The 15,381-nt window shown below is 54.6% G+C and overlaps 6 protein-coding genes across 6 annotated transcripts; 2 read left to right on the top strand and 4 right to left on the bottom strand.

Moving 5' to 3' along the window:
- Window positions 1–17: 17 nt before the first annotated feature.
- On the bottom strand, window positions 18–1,347 carry MAM_00036 (uncharacterized protein; the record flags this gene model as incomplete). Its single annotated transcript, XM_040818836.1, has 3 exons — window positions 18–872; window positions 977–1,095; window positions 1,167–1,347. 3 exons carry the CDS (start codon window positions 1,345–1,347, stop codon window positions 18–20), a joined length of 1,155 nt encoding a protein of 384 aa, XP_040682100.1.
- Window positions 1,348–1,752: 405 nt separating this feature from the next.
- MAM_00037 (kinesin) lies at window positions 1,753–3,882 on the top strand (the record flags this gene model as incomplete). Its single annotated transcript, XM_040818837.1, has 2 exons — window positions 1,753–1,963; window positions 2,090–3,882. 2 exons carry the CDS (start codon window positions 1,753–1,755, stop codon window positions 3,880–3,882), a joined length of 2,004 nt encoding a protein of 667 aa, XP_040682101.1.
- A 738-nt stretch (window positions 3,883–4,620) lies between these two features.
- MAM_00038 (uncharacterized protein) lies at window positions 4,621–5,199 on the bottom strand (the record flags this gene model as incomplete). The annotated part of the gene is made up of 1 exon (XM_040818838.1): window positions 4,621–5,199. One exon carries the CDS (start codon window positions 5,197–5,199, stop codon window positions 4,621–4,623), a length of 579 nt encoding a protein of 192 aa, XP_040682102.1.
- A 1,143-nt stretch (window positions 5,200–6,342) lies between these two features.
- Window positions 6,343–6,726, bottom strand: MAM_00039 (uncharacterized protein; the record flags this gene model as incomplete). Its single annotated transcript, XM_040818839.1, has 1 exon — window positions 6,343–6,726. One exon carries the CDS (start codon window positions 6,724–6,726, stop codon window positions 6,343–6,345), a length of 384 nt encoding a protein of 127 aa, XP_040682103.1.
- Window positions 6,727–9,868: 3,142 nt separating this feature from the next.
- Window positions 9,869–11,799, top strand: MAM_00040 (Peptidase S8/S53, subtilisin/kexin/sedolisin; the record flags this gene model as incomplete). Its single annotated transcript, XM_040818840.1, has 8 exons — window positions 9,869–9,927; window positions 9,982–10,036; window positions 10,086–10,154; window positions 10,206–11,050; window positions 11,104–11,213; window positions 11,276–11,357; window positions 11,413–11,500; window positions 11,554–11,799. The coding sequence occupies 8 exons, from the start codon at window positions 9,869–9,871 to the stop codon at window positions 11,797–11,799; spliced, it is 1,554 nt and encodes a 517-aa protein (XP_040682104.1).
- Window positions 11,800–12,289: 490 nt separating this feature from the next.
- On the bottom strand, window positions 12,290–14,210 carry MAM_00041 (Zinc/iron permease; the record flags this gene model as incomplete). The annotated part of the gene is made up of 7 exons (XM_040818841.1): window positions 12,290–12,867; window positions 12,956–13,208; window positions 13,284–13,396; window positions 13,456–13,580; window positions 13,645–13,791; window positions 13,851–13,955; window positions 14,059–14,210. 7 exons carry the CDS (start codon window positions 14,208–14,210, stop codon window positions 12,290–12,292), a joined length of 1,473 nt encoding a protein of 490 aa, XP_040682105.1.
- Window positions 14,211–15,381: the final 1,171 nt, after the last annotated feature.

Below are 15,381 nucleotides of genomic sequence, written 5' to 3' on the forward strand. Positions count from 1 at the left end.
GCAAAGAGTGCGTCTCATTACCGCACAAACTCTTTCAGATCCTTTACCTCGTCAATCGCGACCTTGCTATTCTTCAGGGCGGGTCCAAATTGCAAATTACCAGCGACTTCGTCTGCCTGAGGCTTCTCCAGGATCTGCCCTTCGTCTTTCGGCCTGCTCGCCAGCTCGACAGCGGTGGGAAGTACTCCCGCGGGTGCGTCAGCGACTTCTTCAACTTGCTCTCGGGACAAGACATCTGCGACGCGCACACCTCGACTCGACATCAGGATAGTTGTGGGTCCCTTGAACTGGAGGAACAGGCGGTCACCCCAGATCGTTCGTCGTGCCATGGTTCGGAATTGGTGTACGGCCTTTGCAAGGAATTTGTAGACACCCGAGTTTCTCACCGTCCTGACGACCTCCGTCTCGTGAAACCAAGATGTGAATGAGGGTATCTGTAGACGTAGGCTTGTGCTCTTGAGACGGAACGGCTGCGGTGCGTTTCTCGACACGGAGTAAGCCACGACGCTGCCCGGATGGGCGACAAACTCTTCGCCTTCTACTAGTGAAAGTTGATAGATTTGTCCCGGAGCAGATAGCGCAGCCAGTCCCCGCCCTGTCAGCTGCGTGCTGCCCCAGTGTGCAAGCGCAAGCCTGCGCCGGATCCGGGACGACAGCGTCAGAGTGTGGCCTGTCCAGGCGAGCAGCGCCTGTCGTTGCGAGACCATCCAGTCGGTAGTGCCGTCGAGGTGAAGCACGGCAAACGTAGTCGTCGGCGACTTTGAGGAAATGAGAGCGGTGATAGGTGTCGTCGCAGAAATTCGCTGGTAGACAAACGGAACCCCGAAAGCAGCCCGGGTTAAGGGATTCAATAGCGATAGCGTCGATTGGGCCTTGCGCAAGCTTGACGTCAGAAGGATTTCCCGGACAACCTTTTTTCTTTTCTTTGGTGACTACATGAGTCCGTGCAAGAGTCACCTGGCTTCATCGTTCATACATTGTCTGGCTTGCCAGCTACGGCAACGAGCGTGCCCCGCCTCGTGTAAAGCTTCTGCGATGCCGAAAGCGTGACGGATAGCAGCGAGTATGGAGATCCGAGAACTTCGAACCGAGCGTCTTTACGACCCAAACGTCAGCGGCGACAATGGCAGACGGCGTACAAGTTCAGACCTCAGCAGCCGACTTACCTGCCATGTCTCGCGCCCCGCCAATGGAGACTCCAAAGGCATCGCCAGTAACCGTCGGGGAGTCGGTGCTCGGCGCAGCACTGATCTGAATACTTCTGCATTGCCGGCAGACAAAGGACGCGGGCCGCTGAAGATGCAAACCACGCGTCGACCTCACCAGCGGCGAGGGCCCTCGCATCATGGCGTCGCAGTCTCTTTGGGACCGTTCTTTGTCGATGGGTTGACGTTGAGGTCGACGGCAGCTCCCAGACTGGGATGGAAGGGCGACTTTTTCCGATGCCGTCCGCCGGCTCCACGCTACCGCCGTGCCATGATTGGCTGGATGCTCGTTGCCCAGACAACCACCTGATTCCCGCCAACGATCCCAGGCCGAACTTGGCACACACGCGGTCTGCCAGCGAGCTTTGACGACTCGTTGTTTCCTTGGGCACGAGTACATGTTGTGTGCGGAGCATTGCCGTGAGCTTTTGCTGGAATTCGCCGTCGCCTGGTTCGGGTTGCATCGCGGCGTTCCCTTTGTCGTTTGCCCGTCCTTTTTGCCGTGTGCTTGCTTGCCTTGCATGTCCTCCTTTCCTTGACAACAGCCATGTCCGTTCGTGTTGTTGCGAGGATACGCCCGCTGCTGGAGACAGAGCTGGACAAGGACATCATTGTTCGTCCTGACGGCGCCGAGGCAGGGGGGCCGCACACCGTTGTCAAGATCCCCAACCCGAAGAACCAGGCCGAGGACTTTTCCTTCGCGTTCAATGCCGTGTACGATCAGTCGACTTCACAGGAGACGCTGTTTACTTCCGAAGGTATGGCTCGCAAAGGAAACGGCGCTTTTTGACCTACCTTTCTGCCCCTCCCTCCCCCCTTGAAGTTCTTCTCCATGTCTGAAGGACACGCCCGCCCCGGATCATCAGTGCTAAGTCCTTCAACAGTACAGCCGCATCTCAAGTCATTATTCCAGGGTTACGATGTCACAATATTCGCTTACGGCGTCACTGGTACGGGAAAGACGCACACCATGCGTGGCGGCCTCAAGCTTGCCGACCGAGGAGTCATTCCCCGACTCTTGAGTGGCGTGTTCCGGAGGGGGAAGAAGATAGCCAAGGACTCGGACGGCAACACGACGGTAAAGGTCAGTCTGTCGTACTACGAGATTTACAACGACAAGGTGTTCGACTTGCTCGAGCCGCCCGAGCAGAGAACACCTTCCGGGCTGCCTCTTCGCGCCGAGGTCAGCGGGAGGACTGTCGTGGCTGGGCTATCTGAACGAGCCTGCGAGGACCTCCGAGACTTCGAGAAGCTGTACATTGAAGCCAACAACAACCGTGTTACCGCGTCCACAAAGCTGAACGCGCACAGTAGTCGGAGTCATGCCATTTTACGCGTCAAGGTTACGCAAACGACGGATGGTATGATTCGCGAGAGTACTGTATCTGCCATTGACTTGGCGGGTTCGGAAGACAACCGTCGCACCGACAATGGCAAGGAGAGGCTTGTCGAGTCGGCGGCTATCAACAAGAGTCTCTTCGTCCTCAGCCAATGTATCGATGCTATTTCCAGAGGCGACAAGCGCATCCCGTACAGAGAATCCAAAATGACCCGTATTCTCTCCCTTGGTCAGAACAACGGAATCACTCTCATGTTCTTGAACCTGGCTCCTCTTCGCAGCTACCACCTTGATACCCTCAGTAGTCTAAACGTCAGTTCCCGAGCTAAGCGGATTGAGGTTCGCGAGATAGAAAACGAAGTAGTGTTCAAGCAGTTCCCGAGGACGACGGGGTCTAATGCCGCTCAGCGCCAGCCACTCCGACCGCTCGCTCACGCCTTGAGCGCTCACAACGTGCACAATGGCAATGTGGCTGCCAAGGCTTCTGCGGATGCAATCCGACCGACAAAGTCGTTCAGCGTTTACACGGACAAGGCTAAGCAGTCTCCAGCCAGGACCATCGCCACATCAACGTTGCTGCCGCGCCCTGCCGTCAATGTCAGTTTGGTGCCTCGCCGCAGCACTGTCCACAAGCGTCCGTCGGATCACGAGAGTGGAATCGCGAGACCCAGCAAAGTTGCTCGGCGGTCAATTGATGAGCCAGCCATCACCGTCACTGCATCGCAGATTGAGGCCATGGTGGAGAAGAAGGTCGGCGAGATCTTGGCAGCAAGGACGGCTGCCGAGAAGGCGGTGCAAGACCAAAAACGCACACCTTCCCGACGTGACGTCAGCGAAGCCATGCAGAGGCGCCTCGAGGCGCTGGAGCGGCGCATGGAGAGTGACAATGCTCGCGTGGACTCCAAGTCCGATGGCCTGCGTTTTCTGCTCGCTGCCAGGCAACACAGGGAGAAGGGTGACGACGCCTCCGCCTTGAGAGCCTACGAGATGGCCCTCCCATTCTTCCCAGGACAGGCCAAGTTGATTGGAAAGATTCAACGCCTGAGAAATCGACTGGGAGTTTCTGTTGAACAAACCTGCGTCATGGGGAGCCCCTTGAGACATGACAGGGGATCGAGACGGCCACGCCTCACGATTCACGCTGATGGCACAAGCTCCGAGCAGGACGACGCGGATGTTGAAGAGGAGACTTTGGACGACCAGACTATGAGGATCAAGCCACGGAAGTTGCGATCCAAATCGACAGCCAAGCTGCACGTATACGACGATGCCAACGAGACCACGGCCAGACTAGGGGCTCGGGACCTGGCTCCGCCAGTGGGACTTGTGAGTTACTAAAAGGTGGCAGTTTGGCCTGTTGGGCCATGCTGCAGAGACTGTTTTCATTTTTGCATACGCTGCGTGTTCAGGGCCAGCATATATGAACGGCGTTGGGCGGGAAAGCACGGTGTGGGATGGGACGGGTGCATACCTACCGAGCTAGGTATTTCACGAGCCATGTGGTTTCTATTTCTACGAATAATAAGGCGCTTGAATATGTGCGTGTTGAAGGCCAGTGCCTCTTGTGTTCACAAAATCATAACCACGTGCCGATGAGGTTTGTCTCGCCGTCGACAGCCTACCCCGCAGCCCACCGCTGCATAGTCGAGGTCCAGTCGGGCGGCTTGTTTCAATTGATCGAGTAGATGTCTGTGTTGAGGCTTTTATCTTGCGAGCAACCTGCTTGCTTGTGTCGACATTGCTGCCGTCCTAAGGGTGTGTAGGATGTGAAAACCCCGAGCCAACTTTGACGACCCGTTCTACGACGAGCCATGTATATATATATATATATATATTGCGCGCTTCACCAGGCTCCAGCGCTAGCCGGCGGAAAAGGGCAAAGCAACAAACAGGCAAAGCAACAAGCAGGCAAAAGCCTCATTGATCCCCCTCCCTCCGCTTAGTCCGGCAACCGCTTCAACGCCCAGTGCTCCCCACGACGAACAAAGACGCCAAGGCCCGTCCTCGTCTCCATCATCGATCCATCGACGACGACCAAATGTCTACTCGTGGCGTGAGAAAAAACATCCCCAAGCGTCAACAACGCCGCGCCGGGCAGGGCTGAAACTGACGAGCCCGTTGGCGCTGATTATAAATGTCCTTTTGCCGAAAGTACAGCTCCTCATCTTCCTCCTCGCGCATCACGGTGCTGATGCTACGCGGCCGGAGGCTCGTGTGCCTGGTCAGGCTCATGATGCGGCGCTTCTGGGACTCGGTGAACCTCCGATGGATCGCGTGCCTGGAGGGGTCGCTGGACCGGTCGTGGTTGTGGGAGCCCAGCTCCTGGTAGTGCCACTCCCAGCGGCCGGAGCTGCTCGACGACGACACCTTGAGGCGGTACGTGCAGCCGGTCTTTCTCGAGCTCGTGCGCCGGATGCCGGCGCCGCGGGGGGGCTTCTGGCGGCCGCCGCGGTCGCAGTCGAGGATGCCCCAGGTTGGCTGGACGACGCCGTTGATCTCGCGGTTGTTGGAGATGGAGCCCTTGGTGAAGGCTATGCCGTTTTTGCGGCCGAAGGCTTGGACGGCGTTGTATAGGTCGTCGAAGGAGCTGTAGCCCGGCGAGGGGGGCAGGTTGGGCGGCGGGTTGCACGGGCTGGGGGGGGCTTCGGCGGCCATCGCGATCGATGCCGATGCAGCGTCGTGGTGGTGAAGCAGGGCGGAGGACCTCGCGAGGCGGCAGGCTTGTTAAAGAACCGTTAGCTCTGGCCGAGACTTTTCGTGTCCTCCCTAGCTGCGGCGTAGCAGAGCAGAGGGAGGAAGCGGTCGTGCTGGACATGGAGAGATGGGTGAAGTGGGCCGGATCGGAGCGGGCCCCGAGCAATCCGCCGCAAAACACACACACAGACTAGACTGGCACCACCAGAGCGGCCTTGACAGCGGCATCGCTCGGACCTTGGCTTGGCCAAGGCATGAATAGTCGCCCCACTGGCTTCAAACCTCGCCCGTCTCAGAACTCGGTAGATGAGTTGGCGAGCTGACACAGGACGAGCGGCGAGCGCGACGAAACTCGAAACAAAATATGGCTTGAGAGTGTCGCACCGTTCATCAGTCGGGCGCCCTCGCGAGACTTGCCCCGGGTGTCCAAAACGCGGGCTAGAGAGACATGGCGGCCCACTGCGCCCCGTACATGTGCGTCTTGAAGTCGTGGGGGTTGACATGTCCATCTTCGCTTCCAAAGCAAACCCAGGCACACGCGCGCATACAAGCGACCTTTTCGAAAATGTCAACATTCTTCATACAGACAATCTATGTACAAGTTGAGGCCCGTAGGAAAACTTTTTCTCGTCGTAGCAAGCCAAGGCAGAAATAAAAGTAAAAGGCAACGCTCTACAAGCTTGTACAACAAAACCGCACACCCGACAGCTCAGTGGGGGGCACGGGCAGACGACTCGACGTGCCTGATGGCGAGTGCTTTTCGAACGTGCCCAACTCCGTAAAGACGGAATCCTTTTAACCAATGAGGCCGTGACCCATGATCCCAAAACCACAAAAAAAATTAAGATAGATGACGATGCCGAGGAAGTCGGCAGAGAAGAGTCGCATCCGTGGTGTTTCCAACACGAGTGCACAAGTACGCACAAACTCTGGTGTGCCTCTTCCTTTTCCCTCCTCGCTTTGTTTATGTTTCCCCTGCATTCATGGTGTCGACATCAAGGGGCCCCTGGACCAAAGTACCAAAGATGCCAGCACGTCCTCGCCGACGGCCGGTCCCCCTCTCAGACCACGCCACAGCCGTACACAAGAATCAAGTTGAATCGTTCATCTGATCATGCTGGTGCATCGCTCGACAACTCGCGGTCTTTCCTTGGACCCAAAAACACTGCCGAGGCTGGGAATGGAGCTTAATCGGTTCAATCTTTTGCCTTCAGGCACCGCCATTTGCGGGCGGGACGTCGCGGGAAAGGTATTGACGGGTACGTTCTTGGCGGGCGACACCATTTCACCGTGGAGTGCATCTACGTGCGCGTGGCTGGACTCGGCGGACGAGCCCGTGGTATTCGGGGTTTGATAAACGTATTCGCCGTCGACGTAGATTGCGTTGGACTGGAAGGTGCATCGGCGGTTGCGACGACGGGTATATCGCTTCTCGAGGCGGAAGAGCTCCAGCTTGGCCTGAATTTTGCCGATGAGGCTCTGACCCATGGTTGGTCGGGGGCAGGACGGAGTGATGTGCAGAGAGGAAGCAAGTAATGTCTGCTTTTGTGCAGGCCTCGAAAAGGAGAAGTTTATCGAAGCGGTTCCGACGGCAGAGCGACACAGTTCGGAGCGGACAGGAGTTTGTTGACTGTTGTAGAGGTTCGAGGCCCAGCCGTCATGAAAGTCCGGACGACGTCAAGAGGAGCTGGTACGGTTTGACTTGGAGGCTGACTTGAGCCAGGGGCGGTGTTTTTGTTTTGTGGCATCAAAAACGAGTGTACTCGGGCGCCGAGAGAAATCAGGTGGATGTGCGGAGTAGGGATTCACAAGTCGTGGCCAGGAAGAATGATTTCGAGGTGAATTTGCACCGTAAAGGAAACGAGTGAAGACACGACCAGCCAGCGCAGGGGCAGCTATGGACAGTGATAAAGGAGGGACGAAGGCACAAGGAACGAACAGCGTAGCACTCGAGCGGGCGGGAGCAGGTGCAGATATCATGCATCATGTCGTCCTCGTCGACATGGACGGCAGGGGCCGGGACTGGAGTGAGTGGACAAGTGGACGAGTCGAGTGTGGTGGATGCGGACCACACCCCCGGGGGGGTGGGGGGGGGTTTGCCGGTGTGGCGGCGGTTGAGTTTAGGGCCTCAATGTCTGGGTCCACTGGGTGTCCGGCACAGTGACTGGCGACCGATTGCAGGCATTGTCAGAGTTGGCCGGGGCCCCGGTTGGCGCTGTAGGCGCTGGCAGGGGCACTGATGGGCCAACTGGTCAACCGGTGGCCGTTGAGTGGTTGGGGCTGGTGGTTCCTGCATCAGACACTTGAAATCTGATGCGCCACATGCAACAATGCACACACACAGCGCGTCCATTTGTTAAATTTGAAGCAATGCCACACGGCGACCGTGGCAGTGGACACTGCACAGCACAGCATGGCAGCATCACGGCAGCGGCAACGCGGCGACCTCTACCTCTACCTCTACCTCTTCGCGACAGGCTACGCTGGTGCAGAGCCCCGGTATCAAAACCCCCAGATGTCAGCCCTGAATGGTGCGCACGCCCAACATTTCGATTTTCCGCGCTCCAACGAGAAAACCTCGTACCGTATGGCCATGACCACGATCATGATGGCGATTACGGAGTAATGCTCCTCCCAAGGCGTGTGTACGGAGTACCTGGTCGGCACGAGAGCAGGGATGTCCAACTGGCGGTAGAAAATCACAAGGTCTAGTTTTGGTGGCCGTACGGAGTCCTCGGTAATAGCAGATGGCGCAAATAGGCAATAATAGGCTGATACGACGCGCAATTCTAATTCCTCGCAATGCAAGCTGCAGGCCACTTGGCCATTTGCAGCTTGCTGCGTGCGACCTGCTACCAACTTGACTTGGCTACTCCGTACTTGTGTGTGGATTGTTCATAGGTGTCGATTCCGGAATGGCCTGGTGCTTGTCGTCTCCGTTGCTCTCCTTATTGCAAGCCCGTCTGTCTGTGCGTGGCGTGCCAGCCCTGGCGACTTTGGCTTTTTGGCCTAAGTCTTAGCCATGCATCATCATTGGCGGGTTCCGTGCGCCACTCCCGGCCGAGGTCATCGAGGTCACGTTTCGCCCGTCTCGCGTCAATCCCAGTTGATTGTTGCCGTCAACGACAAACGTTTGTCGTTTGTGCCAAGTCGACTTTGGTGCTAGTACTCCGTTCAGCAGCTAGTCTCACCTTGCTACCGGGCTCGTAACACTTCATCTCGCTTTGTGAACATTCCGGAACGATTATCAACACCCGCCTTCTCCTCTGCATCTTCTCATTCGATTCGTCGGCTGCCCATCCGCATCGGGTTCGTCTGACGATGATGTCTGAAGTACATATCCAGCGGATGGATGGTCAGTCGTCTTCGAAGTTGTCCTTGCCAATATTGAAGAGCGGACCTCAGAACATCTCAAACGCTCAACAGAAAAAGCTTTTGCCCTGACAGTTTTTACTAGCTGCGAATAATACCCCTTACGTTCGAGAATAGCGCAGCAGTCTTGATTTGGACTGACACTTGACACCATCTCGTCCGGCAAACAGACTGTGTGACCCGCTCCTTCCTCTTGTCATTTTGTTTCCTCAGATGAACCAATGGGAAAGCAAAATAGTAGCGACCTGGCGTGATGTAACTGAAGATGGACGAGAGCCATGGAGCGAGGACAAACAAACATTGAACCAACCTACCTCCTACTTACTTGTGAGAGCCAAACGCCTCGGCGACGACTTCATTCGTGAAAACAAGGCAGCTGATGAACTTCTTTCCCGGTCCCTCTTTGACTTAAATCAACGGAACTTTACCCGTTCATAAAGAATCATCCCTCGCCATCACCCCCACAAATCGAACCGAGATGCTGGCTCCTTCTGTTTGTCATGTGCTGGCAGCTGTCATTCTCTCGGATGCTGTGGCTGCCATAAGCCGCCCGTCGGGCTGGCCACCATCGACCAACTCAAAGGTGGGACCAGGCAGCGGCATCGTACAAAAGTACATAATTGAAACCGTCGAGGTATCCGGCCCAGGCATTCCTTCATCATTGGCAAGTACCAACTCGTGTATCAGGGAGACTCCTTGCAATCGTTACCTCGACTGGTCGACAGCCTCCACGCAGTTGACCATGAGAAATTTGACTGTGACGACATTTTTACTGGGGCCACGATCACGACTTATGCTGAAAACATTGATGTCATCCAAGCAGTCCCTGGGGTAGCCAATGTGTGGCCTGTCACGACGCTGTCAACTCCTCGTCCGCCTGGGCTTGTCAATGAAATCAACGGGAATTGGCCGAGGAACTACTCTGTTCATCGTTGGACAGGAGTAGATAAACTTCACCAGTCTGGAATGAGAGGAAAAGGCGTCAAGGTCGCGGTTGTGGACACGGGAATCGATTATTCCCACCCCGCGGTTCGTGCTTGAGAACGGTGAATATGACACAATCAGACAACTGACCCTTGCAGCTCGGCGGCTGTTTTGGTCCTGGATGCAAGGTTGCCGGGGGATATGATCTTGTAGGGCCGAAATGTACTCTCTCATAGCAATATTTCCCCAAATCTGGGCAAAGCTCTTGACTGAGGCGGGCACAGGGAATTCTCGTTCTGAACGGACTCGCCCTAAACAGCCTGATAATAATCCCATGGACTATAAAGGACATGGAACTCATGTCGCTGGGATAATAGCGGGTGAAAACGAGTGGTAAGTAATACCGGACTCTCTTTTGGCGAGTCTTACTTATCCTTCTCGAAATAGGTTTACTGGGGTGGCTCCTGGCGCAGAACTCTTGGTCTTCAAGGTCTTCTCAGACGTATGTTTGGCAGATCTGCTTGAAAGGTAACAGCTTACAAGAGTCACAGGAGCCTGGCCAGTCGGATACGACCGAAGACGTCCTCATACAAGCCTTTTGTGACGCTTATAGTGCCGGCGTAAGCGGTACTTTCCTCAATTTTAGAACTCAGAGTATTGATTTGTGACAGGCCGACGTAATTACGGCAAGCATTAATCGACCTGGTGGATTCATTGATAGTCCTTGGGCTTTGGTCGCCAACCGAATTGTTGAACGTGGAGTGTTTGTGTCCATTGCTGCTGGAAACGAGGGCGCAAAAGGGCCGTTTTACTCTGGAGTAGGGTCGAACGGGCGCCATGTCGTTTCGGTGGCGGCCATTAATGCCACTGGCGATCCATTGCCATCAAATTCGGACTCACAGCGTAGACCAATTGCCGCATATTTTACTTCCTGGGGGCCGACAAACGAACTTATCATGAAACCAGACATTGGAGCACCTGGGTACAATATTCTCAGTACTTACCTTAACCAAGGATTTGAGACAGACAGCGGATCGTCCATGGCGGCACCTTATATCGCAGGCATCGCAGCCTTATACATCGCACACCATGGTGGTCGAGAGCTACATGGCCCAGGCTTTGCAAAAGGCTTGGCAGAAAGAATTGTTGCAAGCGGTCGAAATGTTGCTTGGAGTACAGGCGAGGCTGCTTTGAATGAATCTGCGCCCCCGTTCCAGGTTGGAACCGGGCTCGTGGACGCTTGGAAGGTTTTGAATTACACTACTCAAGTCTCGTTCGAACCGATCTCACTTCTCGATACCGAGTTGTTCCAAGCCGAGTGGAATATTGAAGTAACGAACAACGCGGACCAGATGGTAAAATATTCATTCGAACACGAGTCTCTTCCAGGAGTAGAAGTATATGATGGAGTCAGCGATATCCGTCTCTTATCCCAACTACAGCCCTTGAGCATAGTGCCCAGCGTCTCTCTTCCTTCGAACCACACCCTCCGCTCTGGCCAGTCCAAGTCATTCAGGTAGGCAAGTCCCGTTGAAGATTAATTAGACGAAACTGATTGCTTTCTTGAAGGCTTCGATTTGAGCTGCCATCTGGGGTCGACGACGATATGCTTCCATTGTACAGTGGCAAAATCTGGATTAAAGGTGACAATGGCGAGCAGCTCTGCATTCCATACGGAGGTAACCATCGTAGTCTCTGGAGCACGCTTTCTAGAGTTTCGGTGGCTGATGTTTTGGAGTAGGAGCTGCATATGATACCGAAAAAGCATTTGATACCATGTTCGATGGTACACCGATCATAGACGGTTGGCACGACGGTGCTGTGTTTGTGACCCGCGATGTTTTTTGCCCTGTGCATACGCTAATCCCGTTGCTACAGGTGGTCCTTTGACCCTGCGAAAACGCCAGGAGATTTTGCAGATATATCCGGTCGACTCAGCTACCCTTGTTTTCATCTCCGCTGGGATGTAATTTGCAACCTCAAGTGTCTGATAGGTGGACTGGACTAATTTTGGACCAGATTTTCGAGGCCGGTTGGACCGAATCGGAGTGGCAATACCCTCCCGAAGTTGGCGAAAATCAATATGTTGGATCTGCTACCTCAGTGCGTGATTCTGACAAGTTCCTATGGTTTGATGCGTCAGAAGTCGACATAAATGACACGGTTTCATTCCCTTTGACCCGCATACCCCGAGGATACCAGCGATATTGGTGGTTCGGAAAGCTGTCAAACGGAACCCAGATATCTCCTGGCAACTACTCGTAAAAGAAATGCCCAATTCCCGTCTTGGAAAGGAGATTTGGCTAACGTATTTCCATTAGCATGCGCATTGCCGCTCTGCGGCCATATGGCAACCCAAAAATATCCGACCACTGGGATGTTGTAGACTTGGATAGACATACCATCGCGGTACTGCCACGAAATGCAACCAGTTCCACGGTTCCGAAATTGATGAGCAGAAGCTAGCGCTGAGGAATGTTTGGCGGACAAATGGGTTTTCACAATGTTACAACAGGATTATCCAAATTTCGCCTGTATTTACGGCAAGAACATAACTTTCCTGTTGTTCTAAGGTACTGACTACTTACTGTACTAGATAGCGAGCGTTTTGCCTCCGCTTATAATAATGTACCAAATTTGGAGTTACTAACTTAACAATGGGGAAATCGAAATGCATTCTTCATGGTGCTGCCCTCGCCGGTACTTTCGGTTGGGAATCATTTTAACAATAAGCCATAGAAAAAAAAGCATGCGTCTATGCCCACTTCCCCAGGAAACTCATCACGGCCATACCCGCGACCAAACCAAATCCGCCGAGGCAGACGGTAAGCATGTTCGCATCAGCCAACTCGGCTCTGTGACCATGAGAGCCGGTCATCCAGTCAGCTGCCCACATTTCCACTACGCCAGTCCAAACCAAGATACCAGCTGAAAGGGCGTCCAGAGTACCAATGGCAATAATGGTTGATTTGTCGTTGCCGTTGAACTTGTGCAGGACACCAATACCAATAGCCATGCCAATAGGCGTAACAAACGCGAAGAGCGCGGCGAGGCCGAGCTTCTTCTTCATTGACAATGTAGCGGAATAAAGAGTCGAAGAGGCGTCTGCTGTCTCCTCGGTAGGAGACTTGGCCGATTTGTCGGTATCATGTTCGACGCCCCCGCCCGAGCGATGATGGGCGGCAGGAGGTAGAAGATGGACGTCGGTGGAACCTCCAATGGTGGCAATCCGGGTTCCGAGCGCCAAGCCTTCGAAGACTTGGTGGAAAAGAATGACGATGAACAAGGTAATGAAGAAGGCATCTCCAGCAACGACAAGCGTCAACCCGATCACTGGCCAAGAGAGGATTAAACACCATTACAAACATGGCCCACGATGAGTGTTTAGGGACTGAACAGGAGGACAGGGGGGTTTTCTTACGCAAGGAATGGAACAAGATACCGGCTTCCATGACCAGGATGCTCACCACCTCTGTAGACAGCAGGGCCTGTGCTTGTTCCTCTTTGGTCAACGAGGCGACGGATCTAGCCTTGGCAAAGACAATCCGCTGGCCGATGTATTCGACGAGGAAGGAGAGGAAGATACCGGCCATGAGGATGGCGGATGTGGTTCCCTCGTAGCCCAGATCGCCGATGCATTTGTTAGTGAACATGAGGGAGGCGTGGGTGAAGAGCTAGGGAACATTAGTTGGTCTCTTGGCCCCTGGCGCGGAGAGAGGCGAGCTGATAGGGGAAAAGGGGAAACGCACATGAACAAAGGCGGTCGAGATGATAATCCCGGTACCGAACTGTTTGAGGAGCGTGAATATCGGAGACAGTCTTCTGGGCATGACTTTGTGGAGGAGGATGGGTCCAAAAACACCTGGTTGAGTGGACGAGTTAGTGAGTCTTGTCGGCCACTGACTTCTGAAGCGTACGTACCCAAGGCGCTCGTGGCCATGATGACGAAGAGCAGGCCGATTCGGAGGCCAATGTCGTAATCTCTTGGGGTGGTGTCGCATTTTGGCGCGGCGGATTCTTCACTCTCGTTGCCGCCTACGCAATGTCTGGTGACAGGTCAGCCGGGTCCGGGATGGGATGGGAAGATGAAACGGCCCAGGTGTGACGCACTCCACGCCGGCATGAAAATGGCAGTGCTTATGGCCGCCGTCTTTGGACTCGCCGCCGTGTTGGCCTTGTCCTACTTGATGAGTGCTGTCGCCTCCGGCGCCGGGAACCTCGACTTGCACGTCGTCTCCGTCGGGCCCGACGCAGAACCTGTCATTGTGTCAGCATACAAGCCTGAAAGCGAAGCAGACGGGACCATGGGGGAGTACATTTCAGAGCCGTGGCTGTGGCATCCTGTAAATTGTGCAGGAATATTGGTGGTCTGTGTGGGCGTCGTGTGAAGGAGATATTCCGTTTCTCCCGCCATGCAGAATCTGCACCATGATCGAGTTAGATGCGCTGCCGCTGCGGTTTTTTTTCGGTTTTTTTTTTCTCTCCTCTCAACTATCATTTTTGAAAAGCCCAGAAAACACATACACATCTGATCCGTGAAGATGGCATGCCGTGATCGCCGAGACCCGCGGTGCTGTCGCGCTCGTGGGAGACGGCGCGGCGGTCTGTCGGGGGAACATATTTTTGGCCGTCGCGGCGCCCAAGAGGGCGAGTCCCGCGAGCGAGGAGACGTGCATGACGGAAAATGTGTTGTGTTACTTTGTCGTCGGGATCGGAATAAAATGCAAACGGGAAGCCGGGTTTTGTCGTGGCTTCCCTTATCTGTCCGGAGTAGAGGAAGGCGATTCTTGGAATACGTGGTTGGTGTTGCTGCAACCCGACGAGATATAAGCTTGCAACTTAAGCTTTTTGACACAAACAAGCTCGCAGGTATATTATTTGAAGGAGCCGCGGATAATAATATATACTTTTACTTTCAAGCGACGTACGCACTTACGCCGTATGCGGATGCAGATGCGGATGCGGATGCGGATGCGAGTAGCAAAGTATGGACATGCACGGGATACTTAAACTGCGCACCAGCATGATGAAATCATTGATGAACCACGAGCAGCCTTGGCCTTGGCTCTGACGCTTGGGGCGGCTTGGTTCAGCTTGTCGACACCCATGGTGAACCTTGATGGATATGGATATGGACGATGGCATGGGTTGGAGGGGCCGCAACCACCCTGATGGTACAGAATGATCCTTGTTGCCAAGAGGAGGTTATCTGGCGTGTTGTGTGCGCTTTTATTACATTCGGGTCTCTGGATTGGCCATGATCAGGGCTGCGTCGACGTCGCTTGGTGAGCGAGAGAGGAAGATTTCCAAGAGAAACGCACAACAACGGCTCTCGAGGCCCGAACCGGGCACGAACGTGTCCACAGGGGGGGGGGGGGTGCTACCATGAGACGGAGGCTGACCCGCCAAGACTGAAGTCACACTCGGGGCTGACCGAGAAGTTGTCCACCCAGGTGTCGTCGGGCAAAGGCAAGACCCTGTTGTTGCGTGTGAAGTGCATGAATGTGGTCGATCAAGTCCATTGTCCGCGGCGAGCAGAGTGGCAACCGACGGGAATAAGCGTCTTACGGTGGGCGTAACCTCCACCTGCGTGGTGCGAATGTCGCCAACGTGCGTTTATACTATGCATTATGGTCATGAAGTCTGGATGTGTGTGCGGTACGGAGTAGACGGTTGGTTATGCGACCCAAGGACACAAGCTGCAGCTGTCGGTGCAACAAAAGTGCCTTCCGCCGAGTGGCACTGTATGCATCAATTTTTACCCATCATGACCCCAAGGCGTAAAAGGCTGCATTAGAGTCATGTCATTGTCGAAATCGAAATCGATGCCATGCAGAAGAGCGAACC

This window comes from Metarhizium album (genome assembly GCF_000804445.1).
Source record: "Metarhizium album ARSEF 1941 chromosome Unknown scaffold_1, whole genome shotgun sequence".
NCBI lineage: Eukaryota > Fungi > Ascomycota > Sordariomycetes > Hypocreales > Clavicipitaceae > Metarhizium > Metarhizium album.